At 39.8% G+C, this 24,310-nt stretch overlaps 1 protein-coding gene across 3 annotated transcripts; it reads right to left on the reverse strand.

Annotated features, from left to right (window-relative positions):
* On the reverse strand, positions 1–24,155 carry LOC104152971 (V-type proton ATPase subunit S1-like protein). Of its 3 annotated transcripts, none has more exons than XM_068925943.1 (8): positions 24,134–24,155; positions 23,786–23,868; positions 12,865–12,905; positions 12,018–12,079; positions 10,001–10,242; positions 6,034–6,084; positions 4,383–4,626; positions 2,193–2,838 (listed from the first exon to the last, which is right to left on the reverse strand). In XM_068925943.1, exons 4-8 carry the CDS (start codon positions 12,057–12,059, stop codon positions 2,536–2,538), a joined length of 882 nt encoding a protein of 293 aa, XP_068782044.1. In that variant the 5' UTR covers positions 12,060–12,079; positions 12,865–12,905; positions 23,786–23,868; positions 24,134–24,155; the 3' UTR covers positions 2,193–2,535. The 3 variants fall into 3 exon arrangements, with proteins under 3 accessions (XP_068782042.1, XP_068782044.1, XP_068782043.1); XM_068925942.1 differs by lacking the exons at positions 23,786–23,868; positions 24,134–24,155 and adding exons at positions 15,987–16,059; positions 19,257–19,337; XM_068925941.1 differs by lacking the exons at positions 23,786–23,868; positions 24,134–24,155 and adding an exon at positions 19,257–19,500 and having other exon boundaries at positions 1–2,838.
* Between the last annotated feature and the right edge of the window lie 155 nt (positions 24,156–24,310).

A 24,310-nucleotide genomic window follows, 5' to 3' on the forward strand; every position in this document is an offset into this window, starting at 1 on the left:
AACATACAACAAAATACTGTATTTATTTGTTCAATTCAGTGTTAGCATAGCACAGTGACAGCTGCAGAGTCTGTGAAATCTTTCCTGCTTCAGTCAAAGGAAATGAGAATCTTCCCTTCAAGTGGCAATGGAATAGGGCCCTGAATTTGAATCAGTAAATCAGTTTTGAAAAAATGCTGGAAGGCTTTGGTTTGAATTAATGTTTATATGTTGAAATGGCTACTGCATTTCCATGCAGCATCAAAATTATACAGAATGTGGACCATGTAAAAAAAGATCATCTTTTGTTAACGAGTTTGCTAGTGCAAACGTAGCTTATTTTTGTAGCAAACAGTGTATTTTAACTGAACATCTAGTTTCAGAACTAGAGCCACAGAACACCCTTGTTGTTCCAAAATGTGCATTTGACAAGGATTGTTTATATGACTCACACAAAACACACTCAATTGGGAACATGTTTTGTCTTTTCAATCTTGGGTGCTTTCTTTTATATGCGGTGCAAGCAGACAGCGGCTGTACAGATGATGATTTTTTCTTCTCGTGATGTTTTTCCACTAAAGTATTATTAACTATTTACGAATGTATGGCTCATAATTTCAGTCATACGACTTAACAGCATATTTCCTGTCTCTTTAATGCAATTGACTTATTTTTCCTTTCTACCTCTTGATGGCACCTGAGTAGAACTGTGATGATACTGAATATACCTAGCAGAGCAGAATCATCAGCCACTGCCAGGCACGACTGCAACATGGAAGGTCCCAGCAGAGACAACACAACTACCTGCTGCACTCCTGATTTTACATCAGTGAATTATGGTAATTTCGAAAGCCAGATTATCACAGATTAGTGTTAGATGCTTACTGCCTGATATACAAGTAAATCCCAAACACAATAGCACTTTTCTCCAGACTCTGAGGGAACATCAACTATTTAGCACTGGCATTATGAACTCCTGGCACTGACATTACTATAAAATTGTCATTGTTGTGTGCAAGGAAAGGGGAACCAAACAGACAAGTATTCAGGCACTCCATGTTGAATGCAGCGTTTTTGTTTGCATCTCTTCACTCTGTCTTCATTTGGGTTCTCAGACGTTCATGGTTTTGCTCGTTTCCTTTATAAGGCAGATAACGTTTGGCAGTAAATAGCCACAGGCAGCCTTGACAAGTCCCCAGAAGTTTGTCTCTTACATCTGGTTATTCTTCAAAGGTGATTTTTTCCTATGAAGTGCTTTCCTAAATGAACTAATTGCTTCAGACCCCACATCTAGTTTGACTGTCATCTGTGCTAATAAATAGGAGTATTTGGATAGCTCTCAAGGTGTTTTAAGAGCACTGCAGTATAGTTGACAAAGACCACAATCAACTAGTTAGTTCTTTTATCTAGAATAAAAAAGACAGTTAGCTACAAAATTGGGCTTTGCAAAAGATTTGCTAAAATGCTGGGGTTAGTATTACTTGTGACCTAAAAGCGCTATGGCGAGTATATTACTACCTTCTTCCTTGCTAGAAGCCAGGGTTAAATTACAGGCTCATTCAGAGTTCCCAAACTTTGACTCTAACAGAAGAAAGGATTATTGGCAAGACAGCATCTTAAATGACCAGAAGAGGGAAGAATGAAAATTATATTTCAGCCTCCTTTTCACTGCTGGGGCGCTTCCACCACTTTGTTTTTATATATATTTTCAATTATAGAACTGGATACCTCTCCTCAAGTAAAATTTCCAGGGGAGACCAATGGGATTTGATAGAAAAGAAGCTAACCTAGAATTACAGGGTATAACGTTCATAATCCTTCTTTTGGCATAAAGTTGAGCCGGGAAGTTAAGGGTAAGCCTTTGGACCAGATGTCTGTTGTTCTCCAACCAGATCCTTGGAGTAAGCCTCCCGCTTAGACAGAGAAAAGTATCAAGATGCTGCTGCAACAGTCAGCACCATTTCATCAGTGTAGTACATGAATATACAGTTTATATGGCTCTGAAAAGTCTAAACAGGGAAAAGCTGTTCAGGAAGACAAAGCAAAGTGGTTGTGATTCGGAATGACTGAATTAAATAAAAGGGAGATTTATACTGAGAAAGGAATGGATGCTCTTTTGCCAGCATACTCACAGCAGAGTCAATGAACCAAATACAGAACAAGGAAAAATCTTGCCTTCTAAAAGAATACACCAAGAGTTTTGGGGGGTTTGTTTTGTTTTGGTTTTTTTGTATCTTTATTTAACTTCAAAGATTCCATTACTGATTCTTCTTTTCAGGGCTTGGTGAGCTGGCTTTAAGGATATGCATTTTGGTTTTGTGCTATAGGAATAAGTTCCCCCCACACGAATTCTCTCATTCCACTGGGATTATTTTATCTTGTTGTGTTTTCCAAAGCATCTTGGAGATGATTATCAACAAATAACAGCCAGTAACCGGCTAAACAGTCTGTTACCTAGTTTGTGCGGATTTTTCACCAACTGATCAAAGGAAAAATAAATAGAACATTGCCAGGAGAAAACAATACCACTTGTTTCACTGAGACACATGCATACTACTAAATATAGATTTTACAGAACTGTTGGTTTCTAAGTTCATAGGATTCATTTCCACTGCTTCTCAGAGGCTCTTTCTCATCCCCCATGTCATTGTCTTTCATTTGTGCAAAATAGGCAGGGGAAGCTTTGCATTCGTAATGCCTGTCAAGAGATTTCAAGTGGATCAACATATGAAGAGCATAGGCAAGAACCAGCAGCAGAATCAGTGACATAACCAATCCCATAAGTATTGCAGGAGAGAAAAAGGATGCACAGTCTTTCGCATAGGCAAAATGTCCTTCTTGAACGTTAAAACCTTGAATCTACAAAGAAAACAAAAGGGCTCACATTAAATACAATCTTTGCTGTCCTCATTACCAACTACTTCATGAATTTGTTCCTGAAGCCAGTAAGACATGCTAACCTAATGTCTTCATATTGCAAAACTGTATTTGGCAGTGCTAGCTGGAGCTAACAATCAAGAGTTTATCCAGGTCAGTCTTCTAGAAACGGCCAGTTACTCGAATCCCCTTGGCTCTGGTGCCCAAAGGATTTGCAGTTTTATTTTAAACAAAACCTTCTAGGATCACTTTTGATAGCCCAGTCACATTTAATTGTAAACTTCGTGCCTTTCTAGTTTACAGTGCGTTTCCAGGATCATTTGTTGAGAATTTGCAGATTCTCTGTTTCAAATTGTATAAAATTAATCATAGCAATCAAGGAAATATTCTCAGTTGCCTACCCTCGTATTAGATTTATATTACCAGATTGAAGTGTAGCGTATATGGGAGTAACTCAGCTAAAATACACAAAGCTGTATTCAACTGTGGCCTATACCAGTAAATTCTACTTTGTGGTTTCAAAGGACAGAAAGTTGCTTCAGTTCTAACATGACCTTCAGCAGGTTTGCACGCAGGGAACTGGACTGTCTGCTTCACCAAAATGGGTCCATGGGCGACTATCTCATGGTGAGAAAATGCAGATCAACTTTCCGTCTATCCCCCTTTTCCAGCTATTCACTACAAGACCTACTTTCCCACATTTATTTACTGACATAGTTATTTTGCTTGTCCTCCATTAAAAATATTTTTTTCCTGAGCAAGTTTTAGCTTTTTTTTTTTCTTGCCCCTGAAAGGGGTCAATAAATTGGAGTAAACATTCAAAAAGATTCTTCATCACAGACTTCAGAGCCTAACGAGGAACAGTCAGCTCTGGGCTGTGAAACAGTGACATTCTGTATGCACTGTAGTGAAAGTGAGCTAGAGCAGAACCACACAGTCCAGTGCAGCAGGGCAATGGGCTATTTGGGGTGAGATTCATCTCCTCTAATTTAGGTATCTAAAATGAGACATCCTAATCCAGTCCTCTTAGGTTCACTTACTGTCAGTGCAGAACAACAGGCACCTCCAGAAGATGATTAATCTTATCTGAAAGTAAGGACTCAAGATGAGTCAGAGGAATTATCCCCTGGCTTTAGAGGCAGACCGGGGTAACTATAAACTGGGCACAAGGTTAAAATTCCTAGTCATAAAAGCTTAGATGAATCCCATGCTCAGTGACCAATGCTGCTATCGACGATGGTTTTAAGAGCCCAGCTCAGAGGGATGTAACTCAGAAAGTGACATTCACATCCCACACTGAATGGAAAATCCAACCAAGAGACTACAGAAAAAGTATATAGTCCTTCATCCCCTTTGACAGGAGTACAATAACTAAAAATCTTCTTTTCTGTTCAATTTCTATTCCAAGTTCCATGGAGATCCTGTAAGCTGTATGTGGAAGGTCATAACATTTTCTTGGCACCAAAGCGCAAAACTTCCCATCAGTCTACCTATGCCATGTATTTGGTTTAACTCCATGGAATTACCTGGAAATCAATAAAAGTGACTTCCCAGAGCTTTGAAACATCATCTGTGGAGCTGGGTATCAGGAGTGCATCATATCTCTGCAAGCTGCTCACACGTTCACAGTGGTAGGAGTAACTTGCCGGCGCATATATTCTGGTTGCATTAAATGTTGCTTGTACAGAGTGGTTGTAAAGAAGCTGCACTCTGTGTAAACTGAACCAGTTCTGAACAGACAGCTGGTAATAACTGGTTGTTAATAAGAATCTGAAAATATTGTATGAGAAGAAAGACAAATAAAAAAAACAGGTCTAACTAAGAGCTGGAACTGTTAAATTCATATGTTGAACAATCTAAGAAGACTCACCAAAATTATTGAAGTTGCATCATTTCACATTATTGGAAGCTCTAGATTTTTTTTTTTTTTTTAATAGACTCTGGAAAGTGATTTGGAGTTCTCTGTTGCTACAGCTGAAGGACTGTGCTGTTCTCCCACACAGTGAGGAAGTCACAGATATCATTACCACTGTGAATGTCCAGCTATGGAGCTGCATTGGGAGAAGACCACACATTCTAGCACTGGCCTTGCTGTTACTGGGTCTGTGCTGCCCAGACACCTGGCTACAGAGCAAAAAAAATTATTTTTTTCCTTTCTCCTAGATGACTGAGAAAATATATATGTAATCTTGGCATTGTACTTGCATCAAAGACATGGAAAGTTTTTCAAAACTCAGCTTGCACATGTGTTATACACATTTGAAACACATACATGTATTTCCTATGATGATACGGCATTTTGCTTCCTCAAGACTTCAAAGCTCACTTTGGAACAAGATCCAAAGTCCACTTACGTAAACAGCATAAATTCTACTGATGTTAATGAAAACTGTTTCCTGAATGGTTACAGTGTGAAATGTGGTGCTCATGACAAGTTGCTTATATGGATAAGGTAAACGTCTCTTTTGTCACATACACTACAGTATATGTTTATTACTCTCTATATATTATTATTACCCTCTCTATATTATTACTTCACTGAGTCCCAGAGCAGACTAGAAGCTTCACAAAGGACTCTAGCAGGTACTTTTTATATTCCAAAACGCTTATGACTTAAATTTTAGACATGACACAATAAGTGGGGCAGAGTGGAAGAGGTGTGGAAGGATGAAGGTTGTAGCAATATAAACCCATGAATACTCAGTTTATTCTTGGAGTCTTGATTAAACATAAATCATATAATACCACATGTGGTATTATTTGTCAAGCAGTGCTGTTTTCTTGGATCACTGAGAAGCAAACAAAGTAGGTCACAGTCTGATGCCTGAACAGCCCACACTATCAGTTCTTTCAGCAGAATTCTCAGACAAAAATTTAGCAAATTAGCAAGATTTAGCAAAAATCTCAGGCAAGGGAAGGTTCTATTCAAAAGAGGTGACCTGATCTTCTCATGAGCAGGAAAGTCAACAGAGAAAAAGAAATGCATTAATAAAGTCAAATAGGTAGGCAAATGACAGCCCTATTAAAAGCAAGTCTCTTCTGTGGCTTGATTCTATAACCAACAATTCTATCAAACCAATTTTGCTTATACAAACTCACTTGAAACAAATTGCACAGGTAACTGCATAACAATGTATTCAACAGATATTAATCTAATATTTTATCATACAAACTTACCTAATAACAAGTCCCTTTAGATTGCCAATGTCACCAAACTTCAGAGAAAGCCTAGGTCAAAAAGAAAGTGATGTCAAACTGGATAAAAACTTGAGAAATATTAAGAGAAAAAATAGCACAGAAGATTAAGCACAGTTTTACATAGAGTCTTTTCCTCACTATACCTTTGAGGTAACTAGAAAAAAATTAAAAGGATTAAATCTTATTCCATCGAAATCTCGCAGTTTAGTTGTTAATTTGAATAAAGCCTAAACTGTACAGGAAAGAATAGAACTGCATACTTAACATTCCACACAAACTTATATCTCACTGTTTCCAACATCTGTTGATAAGCATAATTAGGTTCACTTGGTATGTCTTCTCCTTCTCAAGTCAATCAGGCTAATTTATAATAATATCTTAGTCATGTGTCACCTACATATGTTATTAGAAAGTGCTATGTGTATGCAGCAACATTTTCCTCATCTTTGTATATACCAGAACATAACAAATTCAGATGGTATTTGAGTTCAAATTTCATGCATGTGCATCATTAGAGCTATATAAACACATTAATTGTGAAGCAGCGCTACAAAGCTTACGTACAGTCAACATGGACCTCTGAAATTTACTAAAGTGAAAGGCCTTGGCAGGTTAATTGTATCCATATGCACACTCTACCATCTTAGTACTGCCTCAGAAACTAGTGATGTACTGCTACAATAGTTTAAGTGGCATAGAAATTTTTAGCTTAACAATAATATTTCCCCTCTTAGAAACTAGCTGCATAACAGATTTCTACTGCTGACATAACTTTTTTAGGCTAAGTTAGATATCACAATACAGTGAAGTGACAGAGAGAGGACACCTACACGACTTCAGAACTTAAAGCTGAAAAAAATAAAAAGCACAGCTAAACAGATGATTTAATAAGGGATCTTGATTTCTAATACCTTGACTAACACTGGGTCAAATAAGCCGGAACACTGAATCTCTAGACACTCTCTTGTTTTATTACAAAGGAAAAATATAGACAGCTAAGGATTAGACACATGCAAGCATGGCATTAAATTCAGTTGCCTGATCCATGACTTGGTGCATTTAAAAATAAACAGGCTGGATTATTATATTTTATGTACATATATATACATACATATATATATATATAAATATGTATACAACAAGTATACATGCATAAGGGACCAAGTATTTTTTCCTGGCTCTAGCTGCTTTGCATTGATCAGGCAGTATAAAGCAACTCGAAAGCTAATCTAAAGCCAAATCAGAAGGCAGTCTTAAAAAATGTTGGAGAAGGGAGAACTTTAAGGGACTCTCCTGGGGTGAGAAGAACAGGGCAATGTATCATGTTAGCACTCAGCCAGATAATCAGCTGGCACAATTTATTGCTTCCTAATCTCAGGTTTAAGGATTGCTAAATGGAAATTAAACCCAGCTTCTCTCTTTTCTGCCTTAGCTACAGCCAAATGTAAATTGACTCAGCATCTTAACCCACAACTTCTATTCAGCAATTACGCTGGGTCTAAGGAGTTCAGACCATCCATCCTGCTACCCGCAGAGCATGGGTTTTATACACAAGGACCTGGAGTAATACTTGAGCGCTGACAGGGGCACATGGACACAAGTTTCTAGTGAAGTGATACTCGGGTTCTAGCACAGATGCCACAGATTCGTTCAGAGAATCTGCCAAACGTCCCAACAAATTCCTCCTAGGGAGGGCTCAGAATAAGACAGGTCTTCCTTGATCAGCAGTCTAGAGTACGTTCAAAGGGTTCACGCGGAAGTCAGTGAGACTAGTATTTTCTCGAGGTATCCTGAATCAGCAAAGCACAGAACATTAAAATCACACAACCACTGGGAAGCAGTAGTATTTTCCTCTCTCTGTCCATAGAACAGAGGGGGAAAAAAAAAAAAAAAAAACTCAGTAGGCATAGTGTGTCTTGACCCCTGCAAAAAACCCACTAACCTCAGCTTCAAAGCACAGAAGTCCTGCCTGCATTTAGCATCTATGTCCCTAGTTTGAGGCTGCTCAGAAAACCCTATGGGTGAAACAGAGAGAAGGGACAGAAGACATGGCAGATAAGGTGGCTCTGGACTCACAGATTATGAGATCAAACTTGAGATCTGGTGAAACATTGATAAAAGGCATGTCAAGGGTGTCTCATAGCTTTTCTGCTTCCTGGCTCTCTCCTGCAGCTTTTTCTATGCATAGCATGTTCTATAATCTCCCAAATTTCAACATAAGACATAGAACAGAACGTATAGGCCTAACTTCTTAGAGCAATACTCTGTATCTACAGAGCGAAGCACACCGATACTACTAAATCAGATATTACTGACACTACTATAAGCACTGTAGTCACTGTACCTGTGACAGACAGGCAGACAGAGCAACAAGCTGAAATTTAACAGTCTACTCACACTAACAGGAGAGAGTTTGCAGTCTGTCACTGCAAATGTCTTTGATTTTTGAAGCCTTAGAGACAACTGTAAAAACTATATTTTGTGTTTTGAAACCCTTACTTTCACAGGAGTACATTTTCTACTAGGTTATGTTCATTACTAATAAGCTTATTAGCTCTGAATTGAAGAACAGAAAAGGGACTGTTTGTTAATTTATTACTTTTTTTTTTTTAAAAAACTAACGTTATTCTTTTTCCACTTACCATTTTCTACCTCGCCTTCCAAAACACAGCGCTGCATTTATTCACTTGCTGATAATGTAAAATTGAAACTACCTCTGATGCTGAAAATCATTTATTATTTGACTGCAAAGGTGAGTTTTGCCATGTGAAGTATTCAGCACTTGCTAAATACTATGATACCACAAAGAAAAAGCTTGGCTCCTTTTTCAAACATACTTTTGCTTTTCTTGCAACCTCACTAAAATTTCACTGTACCTCAGCTTCACTATGCTTTCTACAGGTATAATCAGGAAGACATAATACTGCTTAGACCTACAGATGAACCATACTGTACAAAAGCTAAACAAAAATACTAGGTTTGGTCATGTTCTTTTTTTAATCTCTGTGTGTCATTATAGATTTAAATACCATTTGTGGAGTAGATCCAATGATCATGTTCGACATCTGCACAGTAGGTACCCATCTCCTAATTTTTAGACACTTGGCTATCAGAGTAGAATCAACAGCCTGGTAGTAGACAATGAGCTACCCAGTATAGTACGTGGAAGGAGAGAAGTGGTTGGCTGCATTACAAGGAAAATTAAAAACTCACATGCTTTTCCAGTATGGCCACTACACTGGAGGTTTGGGGTACAATCAGTTTAAAATATGGCTCTTTTCTGGTTTGGTAGGAGCAAGACAGTGAGCTGTTTGTGCCGAAGTAATTCGTGACAGACCGGCATGCAGAATTTCAGGTTCCTGGAGAAGCTTCAGGTCACATGGAAACCTGCAGTGAGTTCGCCCTTGGGCTTTGGCAAATCACATGCTGGGACTTTGGACCACCTAATTCTGTTTCTAGGTACTGTTTCTAGATGTCTGTCTTGAACCAACGGGTTACATTGCTTCTGGTAACCATTAGCACAAATACTATGAAAATGTAGCCCACCACCCATAGTCATGCACAGCCAGCCTCTAAGCCCCCACATTCAGCACAGGATATGCTATTCACTATCCCAAGCACCCATCCAAAAGAGCCAGAGACCAAAGCTGTCCAAGGAGCAGAGACTAAGGGGATCAATAGCTCCAGCCTCACACACACCAGTCACAAAACTGGTTGGCCACCGAGGCTGGCTACACCACTGAAAGAGATAAAGACAGCTAGGTACCTCTGTGTGCCCTATGAAACACTGACTGGAAAGCATATAAGCCATACTGCCTTGCTGCTTGCAGCATCAGGCCATTATAGGAATACTGGGTCTCCAAACCACATATTACAAGGTTTGTTCCTCTAGTAGTTATTTACTGGCCTTGTTATCAGGTACTACCAGAGTAGGATGCCACCTTACACTGCGCTGTCTTGACTGCAGTTAGAATCTCCGACATCCACAGTTGCATGCACACCAAACGTCTTCTCCGTCAAATCCAACTGCGTATAGTTCTTAAACTTAATCATGATCCTCTTGGCCCAAAAGAGAATGCAGGGGATGCCGTTAACCGTGACGTTGAGAGGGCTGTAGTGGCTGTGGGTGAACAGCCTCCAGGATTCTCTTTCCAACTGTTCTTTCCTGCTCAAGTTGTAGCTGACAACCTGATTGACCACATAAAAGATCAGTATCAGAAGACAGACATTTCAGGAATTACTCTCTATCCTACCAGAATAAATGAGGCTAGCACTTAGGAGCACCTGTGAAGCTAGTTCTCAGCTGCAGTGGTAGTGAACTGAGGAAACAGAGAAGTCTCTCAACAATCCTTCCTACCCCAGGAATGGCAGGGAACCATGCAGGCTTCTAACTCCAGCACAACTTGGCAGAGAGCCAAAATAAGCTTTAATTGTACTAATGGTGTAGTATCACTGGGGTAAATCACGTTCTTAACATGCCCTCATTGCATCCCTGCACACTGTGGAGCAGCCCATTATAAAAAATTGAAGCAAAGCTAGAATAACAAGCTGCTCACCCCAGCAGGAGACTCACTAGGGCAGTTCTAAGCATGACAGTAGTACATTAAAAAGGATTAGGCTTGAGCCAAAGATACAGCCTACCGTGCGGAAAGCACGTTATACAGCTGCCCAGGTGAAAGAAACGGTCCAAGTCTGCATCTACCTGCAGGCAGTTTGGCCACAGATGGCTTTAAAATAAGAGAAATGCCTGCTGCAAAGCAGGATGGCTTCAGTATGGATCCCTGCCTTCATAAAATCATAAATTTATAAATTTAAAATCTGGGTACTGACGGTTCCATGTCCTCTCTAGATATCAGAAAAAGCTTAATCTATCCAAGTCAAATTTCACAGCTAAACGATGCTGATTTGCCTGTGAAGCGATGTAACTTGAGACAGTGAGTTAAAGCTCAGGAAGGACTTCAAAATTCAACCCTTGTTTTCATATTCCAAGCTAAGATTTCCATACACCACAGACTGTTTTTCATCTGCAGATACGTCAAATCTGAGTATGATAATGCATGTTATGTCTGCATAGCTGCCTTGCATGTAGTATGAGAGAGTAAGTTCAAATCATGTACAAACAACCGAGGTATTCTGAGTTTCAGTCATCAACAGCATCTTACCAGGCTCCAGAAGGGATGTCGTTAAGCCTCAAAGCTTTGTCTTGGCTTAAAGACTTTTTTTGCTGTTAAGATTAGCAAATCAAGTCTCCCAGCTCAGACCCTGAAAGACCCCTTTGATACTTGACCTTACAGATGGCACAAGACTGCTTTAGGAATTAAAATTATTACATACTTGCAGCAACAAGCAGAAAGCAAGGTAAGACAGTAGTCAGAGAACCTAATGCAATAGCCAGCAAGCAACAGCATTACGATTGTCTTTGGCAGAAAAGATAAGGCTGTCTTCTTTAGAAGTGTAGGAGAGAGTGATTTAATCATTAAATTATTTACATTAGATTGCATCTTTTGCATGGTTCTTATTAGGAAAGCCTTTTGCCATTAGTTTTTCACAAAACCTACAGGCTGGACAGGGGAAAATCTCCCACTGAATTTAACCAACCAGCAGTTTTGCTTCAGCTGTTCTTTTAGTACCAACCATATAAAAGATATAAACAAAATACTGGCCACTGCAGTCAGATGGAATTGTACTGAATATGGAAAACAGGATTTGATTCTTTCAGGATGACCCTATGCCCAAACCCATTGCCAGTCAGTGCCAGCTACGCCAACTGAAGTCTTACCTCACTGCTCAGAAAAATAGATGTATTGTACTACAGGCTGTAAATCTGGATCATACCACTATCATTTGGACAACTTTGTTGGCTATTTCTTTTAATTTGTATTGTTGTATTAAATAATGTATTAATCACAAGATCTCAAAACACTGTGAAAAGTAATTATAGATTCAGTTCTTTCATATGTTACCTGTGTAATTGCCACTTGATTTACGTTAAATTTTGGCTTCATACCACTGTCAAAATGTCGACCTGCAGAAGAAAGTGTGTTATGAGCACACACACAAAACAATTCATCATTTATAAAAGCATAGTCCTGCACGTTCTGATGAAAACAATAAGTATCTCTGTACACAATGTTTATTTCAGACCACCTGATTGTTTTGCAAAATATTTACTTTAGTGTGAATATTGCCTTCAAGACATCCGTTTTCTGATTTCCCGATTTGCCTTACTTGTACAAGGTTCTTTTCATTAAATATCTTGCCACCTTTACTTGAGAGAACTCCAGTGGCCAAAAATTACAGGTTTCAGCCTATACATTTATTTATTCATTTAAAGCGCACATTTAAGAGGCCGCTTCTTTCTCATATAGCACTCTTCAGAAGGGGGTTGTACGGAATCACATGGCAAAAGCCTGTATCTGTGAATAGGAATTTCTTTGCCTGCACTGGACAAAGATGTGAACCTGTGACAAATAAGCTAAAAAGGTCTGACTGGTTGCCAGGAGCACAAAGTTTCACAGGTGACAGACTACTTCACAAACACTCTCCCAGCTCCACCTTTCAGACATTAGACTCCGTTTTCTTGTGGTTTAAAAAACAATGAGTGAATACTGCTTTATTTCACCCATAACTCAGAGTCAATAAATGACTATTTTAACCAGGAAAACCTTTTAAAAAGTACTTGTTAAAGAGAGAGAAACTTTAATAAAAAGCTTGACAGAAGCAACACTAATGACAAACAAAGCTCATCTGGGCATGAAGATCTTACAGCTGCACTAATAGTCCAGGCATTCAGCCCACTGAAAGTCTTACCATTTCTTTGAGGAAGATCTTGATCTGAAAATGCGTGTGAACTAGAAGAGAGGAGAAAAATATTTACTGCACAGTAAATACTGCCAGCGTACCCTCAGTATCAGAGGTTCCCCAAGTGGATCACGCCCCTCAGGCATTCCCACACCCTTACAATATTGGGTGAAAGGCTTCATTACCCTTCTGGCCCCTTTCAACAATCAAGAGCGTGTCGTGTGTCGTACTTGCTAACAGAGACCATGAGCAGCAGCAGCTATGCTCACACAGACCTTCAGGATGTTTTAGATTAGAGAGTGACTGATCTGGTTCCAGCCCACAAACAGGGGAACACACAGGTGGCACTGTGTCCTCCTCAGCCCCTGGTAAGGATCAGAAGCAACATGTTATTCCTGCAGGACAGAGCAAATGTCCCATGCTCGCATGCCCTAAGCCCAGATATACAGCCATATAAAGACAACTCATGAAGGTTCCAAACAACCCGAAATCCCATAGAAGTCATGTGCAAGGTAGGGAGCAAGTGAAACACCTATCAAATTACAATTATCAGGCTTCTGAAGTTTTCAGCCTTTGTTTTTTTCGTCTGTATAATTTAAGGATAAGTCTTCAGCTGGTGTAGATAGGATCCATTTTCTTGGGCTGGAGAATCAAGCCCTGTAGATTTACATCAGCAAAAGACCTACAAAATAAAGAAAGTCCAAGAAACCAGGCTCTGAATTAGGAATCGATTCCATTCTTCGAATCTCAGGAAACACTTGCACAGCCCTTCCTGCTCGCCTCCAAACCATGGCAGCTTCCTCAGAACCTGCAGCTCTCTACTGTGGACTGATTTACTGATCCAATGAAATACATCCATTTCTCATGCCCACTGTCAGCGTTCCTCAATAGGTGATAAAACTGGCCAAGAGGTCTCCCGCACCCAGAGCTGTGGATTTTTTGCAAAGACTTTCTACATGCATACCCTACTTCTTTCTGTACAGTGCCTTCTGCTGCCTTCCAGGCCACAAGTGACGGTGGAGCGGCAGAGTGCAGAGCTTGCCTCACACCCACTTCATTTGAGAATATGCTTCCATGTTCTCTTTTTGTTTTGTTTCTTACTGGCTCTCAAAGCCACCACAAAAGGAAAATGCTTAAAAAGACACACGCAAAAGACTAATATATCATAAGGACTAGGAATACAAGCAGTTTTGAATATTTAGATGTAACTTGCATTGTAACGTATTAGAATTGCAGGCTCAAGCCTTGGTCTCTCTGGGCAGCCCTCAGATTGCTGGATGAACCTATCCCCTAAAGAGATTCTCTCAGAGTAGGGGGATCTGTGAGTGCAGCAGCTCCACACTACCCACTAGGACTTACTGTGGGAGTGACTCCAACTTAATCGCCATAGCAGCATCACTAAAGCCTTAAAGCCTTCCCTGCTTGCCTGGGTCACTGCAGCTCAGGCAGTCAGGGAATCCGATCACACTGAACCTGGCTCAGCAAAGCCTAGATTTCACACATAATATCTTGTTTATACTCATGGCTGTAGGGGAAGGATCCTCTTTCTTCTGATCTGTATCTCTCCGGTGAAATTTTCTTCTTTTCAGGCATATTGTGTGCTACCAGGAGCAGATCTGTTGTATTTCCTTGCAAACTCCTCAAACCCAGAAGGCAAAACAGACAGAAGTGGACTCTGTATTTCAACTTGTCACTTTGTCCTCAAACACCAGGCCTGAAGAACAGCTTTGCTCTAGACCATCAGGCAGGCTGCTCAGTCCCTTCAGCAACCAAAGGCAATAAAACAGAAGCCACTCTTCAGAGAAAATATAACAAAGTACAAAAGGCAGCTAAGCTCTACTGCTCCACAGTAGTGACTTTAATCAGAGCTGAAAGAACCTTAGAAAGACGTTATGTACTAAAAAGTATAAAAGATAACACTGTTCAAAAGCGACTGGGCAGTTTCAAATATATACAGTGAGCCCAACCCTTTCTTCAGTCAGAGTTGTTAAATCCCAGAGACTTTAGGGAGGCTGCATACTTTCAGAATTAGTCCCACTATCCTCCACTCCTTCTTCTGAGCCAGAGGTTAGTGCTGGGCACTCAGGCTTCTAAGCAGTGTGGAAGTTTCACATCAAGAGTGAGCAGCCTTCAGAGATGGGTGGAAAAAGCTCTTATTGTGATAGATAAGTAACAAAAGGCCAGTCAGGTACCTTATGATTCCCTAATGAACCTATTCATAACCTTTTTTTTTTCTCTCTCTCTCTCTCTCTCTCTCTCTCCCCCCTCCTCTCCCCCCCCCCCTTTTTTTTTAAACAAATTGCTTCACAACGAAGGAGCAGGAGCAGATGGGTTTTGCTAAACCCACTCGGGAACTGCAACTGCAGTAGGCTCTCACTGAGCTGAGAGACTGGGCAAGTTTGATTATAGCCTGAGCCCATGCCAGAATGCCACCTTCAGATAACATAGCAGGTTTCAACTTTTCCAAGAGTCCAGTCCAAGGAAAAAAAACTTTCATCATAGAGAACTGGCTGTCATGATAAACGACTGAAGTGGACCACACTGACTTTTCCTGGTCAGGTAAAACTCTCTCTTATTTAAGGATTAGGAATATGGGCTTCATGATTTTATTTTTCCTTTCTAGTCTTCTTTCACAACACATTGTGCCTTGAGACCAGAAGAGGCAACACAGTCCATTGGGCATTTTTTCCATAATAGCAGCTACAGAAGTGAGGCACATCAAAGAGATATAAATGTGGATTATTTAATAATACTAACTTTAGTTATATTTAACTACACATGTAGTTAAAAGCTCATGGCCCATTATTCCAATTTGGAAATTGGCATGCTGCAGTGGATGAACGTGCAGACTAAAATATTGGTAAGGAGTTTGATGTAAAGTTGCATAATCCAGTTCATTCCCTCACTGGATTTGCACAGTCTTTATGTTGCTCTGAAAAGGGGAGGGATTGTTTTTGCTTTCTCAACAATCAATTTTCTTGACAATCAAAGTCATTTAGCTTTGTATCTGGGAAAAGGCTAATATCATGGCAATGCCAATTAATTCACCTTGAGGAATACTAACTGACAAGCAATATCAAGCCTTTAGGACAGCATACAATGAACATATGAGGAAAAGTCATTGTGCAAACCTCCATGGGGTTACATCCTGAATAGAATGGTCATAACCAGCCTCGTCACAGCCTCGCGACCTCAGGTTGGGAGCTTGTGAGAATACAAATTGACTCCTTTACATTACATGTAAAAACACAGCAACACACAGCCATGCTACCCCCAAAGAAATGTCAAGTTTCTTCCCTCAGCATGAAGATACTCAAATATAGATGAATGTGCACAGCTAATGAAATATTCATGCTTTCATGAGGAATGCAGTAGAGAGAGTGACCTAGGAACCATCACTAAGTATCACAGTATGACAAATACTATCAGCCACATGACAGTCTTCTAATACATTTGAGAGGCAGGTAGAGGCATGCAAGTCAAATAACTCCACTTATGTATTCCTGTTTATTTTTTCTTAGCATGAGTCAGCAGACTGCCTAGAAGTCTAAGGATTTACCCGTACCCCTTATTTATTAATAATGCCAGCTACCACCTCCTTACCTCCCGTACACTTCTCCTGTCAGAGAAAGGAGCGGGAAAGCCATCGTGGCAAGACCTGCAGTATTTGCTTTTTCTTAGTCTAACTAAGTTGCTACAGCAGAGGTAGTGTATCGGTGACATCAGGAAACAATCCCCTCAGCATTTCTGAGCAAGCACAAGTTCACATTGATTTTATCAGGTCAGTCAGCTGCCTCTGACATGCATAACCCTGAGGTGTCAGAGATGTATGTGATCTATGACAGGAATGTCACGGCCTTCAGTGACCATTGTGTTGTCAGATCAGCAGCCTTTCTAGTCAAAAGGCAAGCTAGGGAATTCACAGGTGATCGCTGGCAGCTAGGACCTTTTACCCTCAGCTGGAGCCTGTTTCACAGAGCAAAAGCATGAAAAAATAGAAAAATAATAACGCATTAAAAATATTAATTCACTTGTATGTAAAACTTAAGTATGATAGACAGGAAACCAGGCAGCACTAGAGCTTTCTTCTCCGCTTCCTACAAAACTATCAGCAAAGAGTGGCTAGAACTGCAAATCAGTAAAACATTTTTAGCATACTGAAATGTACACTAGACTTAAATTCATAATAACTTTTTCAGCCATTCTACCCTATAACCTCAAATTCAGTAGTATATGTAGCATATGTTTGGATGAGTAATAGTATTTCCTTACCAATCTGTAAATGACTAGCCCAGATACATTCAGTCATGTCTTTTCTATGTTGAATTTACCATTCTAAGTATGTCAGGAACCCAAATGAAATTGGCTTAGCCCTAATACAAAGCACTGGGATGACTAATCACTATGTAAAACCCAATTAAATAAGATTATAAGTATAAAGAAGTGTAAATTCCTTCTTAGCAGATAACTTTATCCATCTGCATAAGATAATGAAGTCTGGCTTATTCATCCGAAAAAGTTAATATAGACTCCAGCCCTTGAAAACTTTTTTGTGAGTAGCCCTTGCCCGCTCAAGTAAGCCAAGCGAATAAACCCAGCACTCAAGAGTGATTGGGTGAGGAGGCCATAAATAGCTTTCACATTATCAAGTTGAATGTTTCAAAAGCAGCCATATTCATACTACATTTCAGTCTTCATATTGCTGCTCAGACAAACTGCATCAGATGGAAAAATATACTTTACTGTAGTATTTTCATTGCTCTAGAATTATCACTGTATTAATAATATTAACCAGCTGCAAACTACCTGGCTGCTAAAGTAGTTTCGATAATTTATGGAGTATGTAATCAGAAAACAGCACGTGAACCTTCAAATGCATTAAAAACAATGTTATAGGTAAAAGGACGTGAACGCTTGCTGAGGGCTGGTAGCTTGTCTGGGGACGTTGGTCGTAAATAACTTCACTTAAGTTATTACAATTATAAATGTGTGAGCCCAGGTGATCAGAATTAGGACAAAATCTAGCTAAGAACCCCCCCCCATCGTTAATTTTTAAATGTATCTACTTAAATTACATCATTAAGAAATATCTACAAAGTCCATGTTTCTTTATAGATCTTCAGTTTTACTTATTCTGTGTCATATTTGGGGAGCTTCACCTGTGATGAAACACAGAGAGATAGATTTACATAATTATTGTATAATGTATGGACTACTGGGGTTTGGTCTACACTTCCAACTCAGGCAAAACTACCACTACTTTTAATGGACTGTGTCTGATAAGAACTGGATCAGAATGAACAAGATACTCAAGCTTTCTTTTTTGATATAAAAAAGAAATTGAGCTCATAGAACTTCCGGAAGCTTAACATTGTATAGATATGATCCTGTGCCCACTGAACGCAAAGGCAAAAACTCCATTCGAGTCACTGGCATCAGGATCACAACTTAATTTGTTAATCCTTACTACAATAAAGTTCATGTAATGCTCCTCTCATTTCTTTCTCTCAGATTTTCATCTGATTGCAGAAAAGTGCAGTTACAAAGAAGGGACTAACAAATCTGAAAACTGGCAGAGGAGAACAGCAAATAAGTTATTTGAATGAAAACATATTGCCGCATTTATTAGTAACTGACTAACAGATCTCTTAATACAAGCTTAAGCAAATCACCATGTGTCCTTCTTGTCTTAAATGCACAGATTTTATTGCCGGCTGTGATCTTCATCAGCATATTTGATCCATGTGTTATTAGTGACTTTGAGGTATGATTCAACTAATTTAATTTAAGCTATTTTTGCTTTTCTAATGCTCGACTTTAGAAAGTCCTCACTTTCCCTTGCTATGATTTGGGCTTCCAATTAAATGTTGTTAAAGAAAGAAATAGCACTAAAAACAATGATCAATCAAATCTCTAGTAGTTTCAGCATTTTAATACTTTTTTGCCACGTTGAATCCACACTTCAAATATTCACTCTAGAGAGATGGAACATTTTAGCACCTATGTTTCTTGGAGCAGTTTTCACACCTTCACGGTTAAGCTATTTATAACTCTGTTTTTACACAGAGCAGGAAAAGTCAGTGAGAGAATCATTAAAATGTAACGAAATATAAGACAGATGCCCAGAAAATACTCCATTTTTGTTATATATATATATATATATATATATATATATAAATAATATTTTTCAAATCACATTTTAATGCAATATAGACTTCAAAGTAATTCATTTCTGTATTAGTTCCATGTATTTTAAACCTGAAAAGAAAATTGAAAACATGTCCTGACATTCTAAACCATGATCAAATCTCTTCCCACACAATACAAATGACTAAACTACAACATTTTAAATATGCACTCAACTTCATCAATAGTTTGTTGAAATATGCTCAGTTACTGACCTGCCATCCACTATTGCAAACATTTGCTCCACAGACACTGAGAATCCCACATACAAATACAGAAGTAAAAACCTAACTGCAGTGTTTCTTTCCATTGAGAAGAGAGTCAGCCCCTCCACACCAAGCACATCTGTTCTTCTAGTCTAGCAGGGAGCCGAGAGCCAGGCGCCTGTGTTCTCCTGGCTACGTGACAGACAGCACATCCAACCAATCAGAAGCAACATTTGCCAGTTCATCACTTCACTGGCTACCCACAGAAGAAATTCTTCACATGCTTAGATTTATACTGAGTGTGCACACCTACCGCTGGCACATTCTACTTTCCCCAAGGATGGAAGATTACAAGTTTTGAGGAAATTGTATCAGGATGTGAGCTGTCTGCTCAGTAAGAAAAGAACCAGGTAATCTCTCAAAGCTCTAAAATCACAGTAGAGCTATACTGAAAATCACTTCTTATTTATACTCGACCCTAACCGTAAAAGAAGGGAAAAAAGGTTTCAAAACAGACCTGAAATCTTCTCTTCTGCATGATAACCTGAGAATTACATGCATTTTAAAGAAGTCTCATAACACCTTCAGAGTAGTAGGATTACCCCATTTTACAGATGTGAAAGTAGGCACAGGAACCTTAGAAGTCAAATATTCAAAAGCCATTTCCTTTTTTCAGAGCTGATTTAGTTTGTGGGTGTTCAACTTCATGCTCAATTGCTTTTATACTTAACTCTAAGTAGGACAGTAGTTGTTAAGTGTCCGAATTACAGCACTTTGGTTTTCGGATTGTCAAACTGAAAGGTCCATACGCATCACTATGAACACGGCAGGTTGGTCCTGGGAACTGGCATCATTCTGGGTTGCAGGCATGGATACCTCTTCTATAGACTCGTTGTCCTATTCAGCCTTCTCAAAATATACATCAGCTGTATCTTGCTCTATGATGGCAAGGCATAAACTCTCTATAAACGTCTCTCTCCAGAAATTCAAATCACACACTTGACTGAAACGTCTGAAATCATAAGGCTGGCCTTGACTTGCATATTCTACATCATTCCCTACTTGTCAGTCCTTGCTACTTTCTCAGTTTACTTCCTTTCTTCCTAGCTGGCCTCAAATGATCTTTCCAAGGCACCTCTCCTTTTATGTCTTTCTGTTCCTGAGCTTGCGTTTTTGTCTTTCGCTCCATTTCCACACCCTCTGCCCCAGAATTCTTTGCCTTCCTTTTCATCTCTGAATTAACACTTTATTCTAGCTTGCAAAATGCTGCTACACTTCTAATTAGGTTTTATCTTTCCAACCTCAAATTTTCTCCTTTTTTATCTGTGAGAAAATGATCATGTTATGAATAGCAAAATCAAAGCAAAATCCAGGATCTCCTAGCTCACTCCCCCAGGTCTCACTGTTTTCCCATGTAGCCAATGACTAATTTCACCAGGAAGAAATTAGATCCTCCACAGTCCATGACCCAGTCCTTGAGGAAGGATTTGCTTTGCCTGTGCACCAATGTGGAGGGTAGACTGGAGCAAGCCATATCCTATGACCCAACATGCTTTCTCCACACGTTGCTCACTAACTGCAGCCTGAACTCAAAGCATCTGCACAGGACTGGGATATTGGCTTGTGGGTCAGGTGCCACTTTAGCGATATTTAGCCTGCTCACTTCCAGCCTGACCACATGCACGAATAGAGCAATGAACCTATGACCGGGTTTGGAGGAAACTCCCAAGGCCCTGGCTGAATTAGGTTCTTAGTAAAGGACTTCAGGATGGACAGCTTACACTTGAAAGAAAGCTCAGGCTAGTGCTTAGCTGAGCTGAGTTTCCGCACTGTGCCCTTTTCCACTGTGCCCTTTTCCATTTAAATATCCACACAGGAGATAGTCACAATCTGCTCCTGCAAACAGCTGTCTGCTCACATATACACATATCCATGCACATACATACCCAGACACACACACTACTTTCTTGCTTGTCAGCAAACGTCAGATACCTGCTTGATGTGACCACATAAGCCCTACTTCACTGATTAAGAGCTCTTGCCTACTGCATTCCAGATGCAAGATTAAGATAGGGGCTTTAGCATCATAACTGTTAAAAAGGATTTACCATCTTAATTAATTTCTCTTTACTAATACAGAGTATGCACTAGTCTTAAAATCTCTCAACAGCTTGTCTTCAATAGTACTCCTTCTATCCAATTTAAGGAGGAATCCAGACACTTATCTGAGAATCCCAGCCTGAGAAATGAGATGAGGGAGTACAGTGATACACAAGTACTGCTTGAGAATAATCTCTAAAATTTCTGTGAAGCACAAGAAATGTATGATGCTGAATTCAGAATAATTACATCAGTAAATAGACATGGCTCAAGTAAGAATTTTAGGCAGCCCTGGGAGGAGGCAGAAGGGCCACACACCTTTATAAAATTATTAAGCCATCAAGCCACTAACGTATTAAACTTTTCAGTACTCCTGATCCGTAGTATATGTTAATTTGCTCAAAAACAAGGGTTTTTTTGCAGACAACAAAGAAAAAATGCATGCCAAACTGCTAACCTAGGTTAAGCCAGGATAAATCAGTGAAAATATGACGACTTCCTCAGTACTACTGTTATGTGTGCTGACAGTAATACATTAATCAGCAGCCATAACCTGAAATACTGAGAAAAAGAGCATGAAGAAAAAGCCTTTCCTTACCTCTTGACACTTGCTGATAGTATTAAGCATTTGATGTAGTTCTTAAAAATGTTCTTTTTATGAGCTTCAGAAATGAACAGATTTGTATGATTATCTAAAGAGAAATGAGATCCACTGAAATAAGTCATCCCAAATGTTTACTTCATTCTTGCAAAAAATAATGGCAAAACAACTATCTCCACAACATTACTGAATTTATAAAAAAGAACCTCTTGAACAGAGGTTCAAGGTTGAACAGAGGTTACTCGACAAGATGTAATTTAAGGAGCTCTTGAGATTCAGTTGACCAATTACCACCTACATTTGCCTGTCTTGCACCGAAATGAAACAGGCTAGCAAAGTCTGGTCATTCCCTTACTATGCTTCAACTATATACATACACAGTGGACAAAGGATGACAAGAGTTTGGGATCACGGGCAAAGCCTAAACACTGTGCTATGGAACACACGGGGACACATTCAAGTCCATAAATACATTCTGTGAACTTCCTCAAGGACATAGTCAACAGGAATTTAAAAATTGTGTTTACATCTTACAAGAGGAGGGTAGTTTGAAACTAGCTAATATTTCAAATTAGATTAAACAGCTGTTTTATCACTATCTTCTCCCTATCTAGCAATAAGTTTTCACTAATGACCACTCTTCATGAACAGCTTAAGTCTCATGATGATAAAGCAGCTATCACTTCTTTTCTTTTTTTTCCTGAAGACAGTGGTAGTTAAAACATTTCTATTGCAAAGTGTACTACAGCCAGAGAGGAGATACAGTAGGAAATTTTATTCTGCTTAAAACCTTAGGTTTTTTGTTTTTTCACTCTATCTTGCACAAAGGTAGTTAAGCAGTCAGCAATTATCTTTGGTATAGGGACTAACAATTTTGTGAGGTCTGTGAAGCAAAAGATCATAGAAACTGACAGGTTAGCCAATCAGTATTCCTGGCTTCTCACACATCCCTGAATGTGTCACCACAGTCCAGCAAACCCTCTGTCAAACAGAATGATTACATAAATGTTGATGGAGACCTAGAGATGACAACTGTTCTGCCTGATGCTGCAATGATTATACACACATTGAGTTTGCATGCAACAAATGAGACTGCAGACATAATTTCAAATACAGATAATTTATCTCTTTGGCTAGCATCTCCTCAGGCAGACAATGGCATGATTTATTTTCAACATTGTTTACCATTGCCTTCAGACGACACATCAGGTCACTGTGAACTGAGCAGCTCATAAAATAACATGCCTCAACCAAAGTAGACGGTAACCACTGCGCTAGGTATAAGCACTTAATACATCATTACTGTTCTCGTACTTCAAGACATTCAATGTTCATCTGGTGCAGATACAGGCAACAAACTTATCCCTGAAATACAACGCAAGTATGGATAGATAGAGAGTGGGTCTTTATATAGAGCAGAAGCTTGTCTCAGTTCTAGTAAAATCACCTCCCTGGGCAAAATCTGCCCACAGGCCTTTCAACTTTAATTTCCACCATGCTGTCTGGGATGTTACAGACATTAATCCTGTTATGAATCACTCTTTCCCGCCTCCTTTCCTAATGACCCAAAGAATCCCATCCTCTCCTGAGAAATCTCCATACACAGTCACGCTCTATGGCAAACTGCTCTGTGCGGATGCAGACTGGCAGACCTACTCTTGGCCTGCTTTCAGAAGGAGAGGAAAAAAAAAAAAAGCACAGTTTCTATTACACCACTGCAAAGGTAGGGCCGAACACTAGAGCTTCTCCACTCCCTCAGCAAATATAACAATAGCAGTTATAGATTGGTGCGTTTGTACCACATCCATTAGTGATTTGAAAAAAAAAAAGTATTTACCATTGAAATGGCGACTCACATGCTTAGATATGAGCCAGCATAGTCACATCAGTAACGCTCCTTTTATTTTTTTGTTCTGTCAGCTGGAAGAGGAATTTAAGGAAACACCGAAATGATTTTACACGTTACCAGACAGGCTATGTTGCATACCAATTGCTAAGAAAATTCTGGGACTATGAAACTAGTAGCGGGAGAGAGCAATGACAAGACACACTCATTCCCTCCAGCAATTAAAGGAGGGCGCCTGTGAGGAAGCCAGGACGCCACTCCGCGCAGGGCAGCCAGGGGCAGCTCCCTTCTCTCAGGAGGACACGGCTGGGGGATAAAGCTGCCAATATGGTTGCTTACAGAGGGACCGCTCTCGGGAGGTGGGTGCCTGCAGTCCGGTCCCCTTTGGCTCCCCTACCCAGTAAGCCGACGGGCGCCCACACGGCGGCTGAGGCGGCCGTTAGGAGGAGGCAGCCACGCTCGCGCCCCAGCCTTTCCTCTGCCTCGAGGCGCTGACGTCACCGTCCTCCCAGGGAG

This window comes from Struthio camelus, chromosome W, assembly GCF_040807025.1.
Source record: "Struthio camelus isolate bStrCam1 chromosome W, bStrCam1.hap1, whole genome shotgun sequence".
Taxonomy (NCBI): domain Eukaryota; kingdom Metazoa; phylum Chordata; class Aves; order Struthioniformes; family Struthionidae; genus Struthio; species Struthio camelus.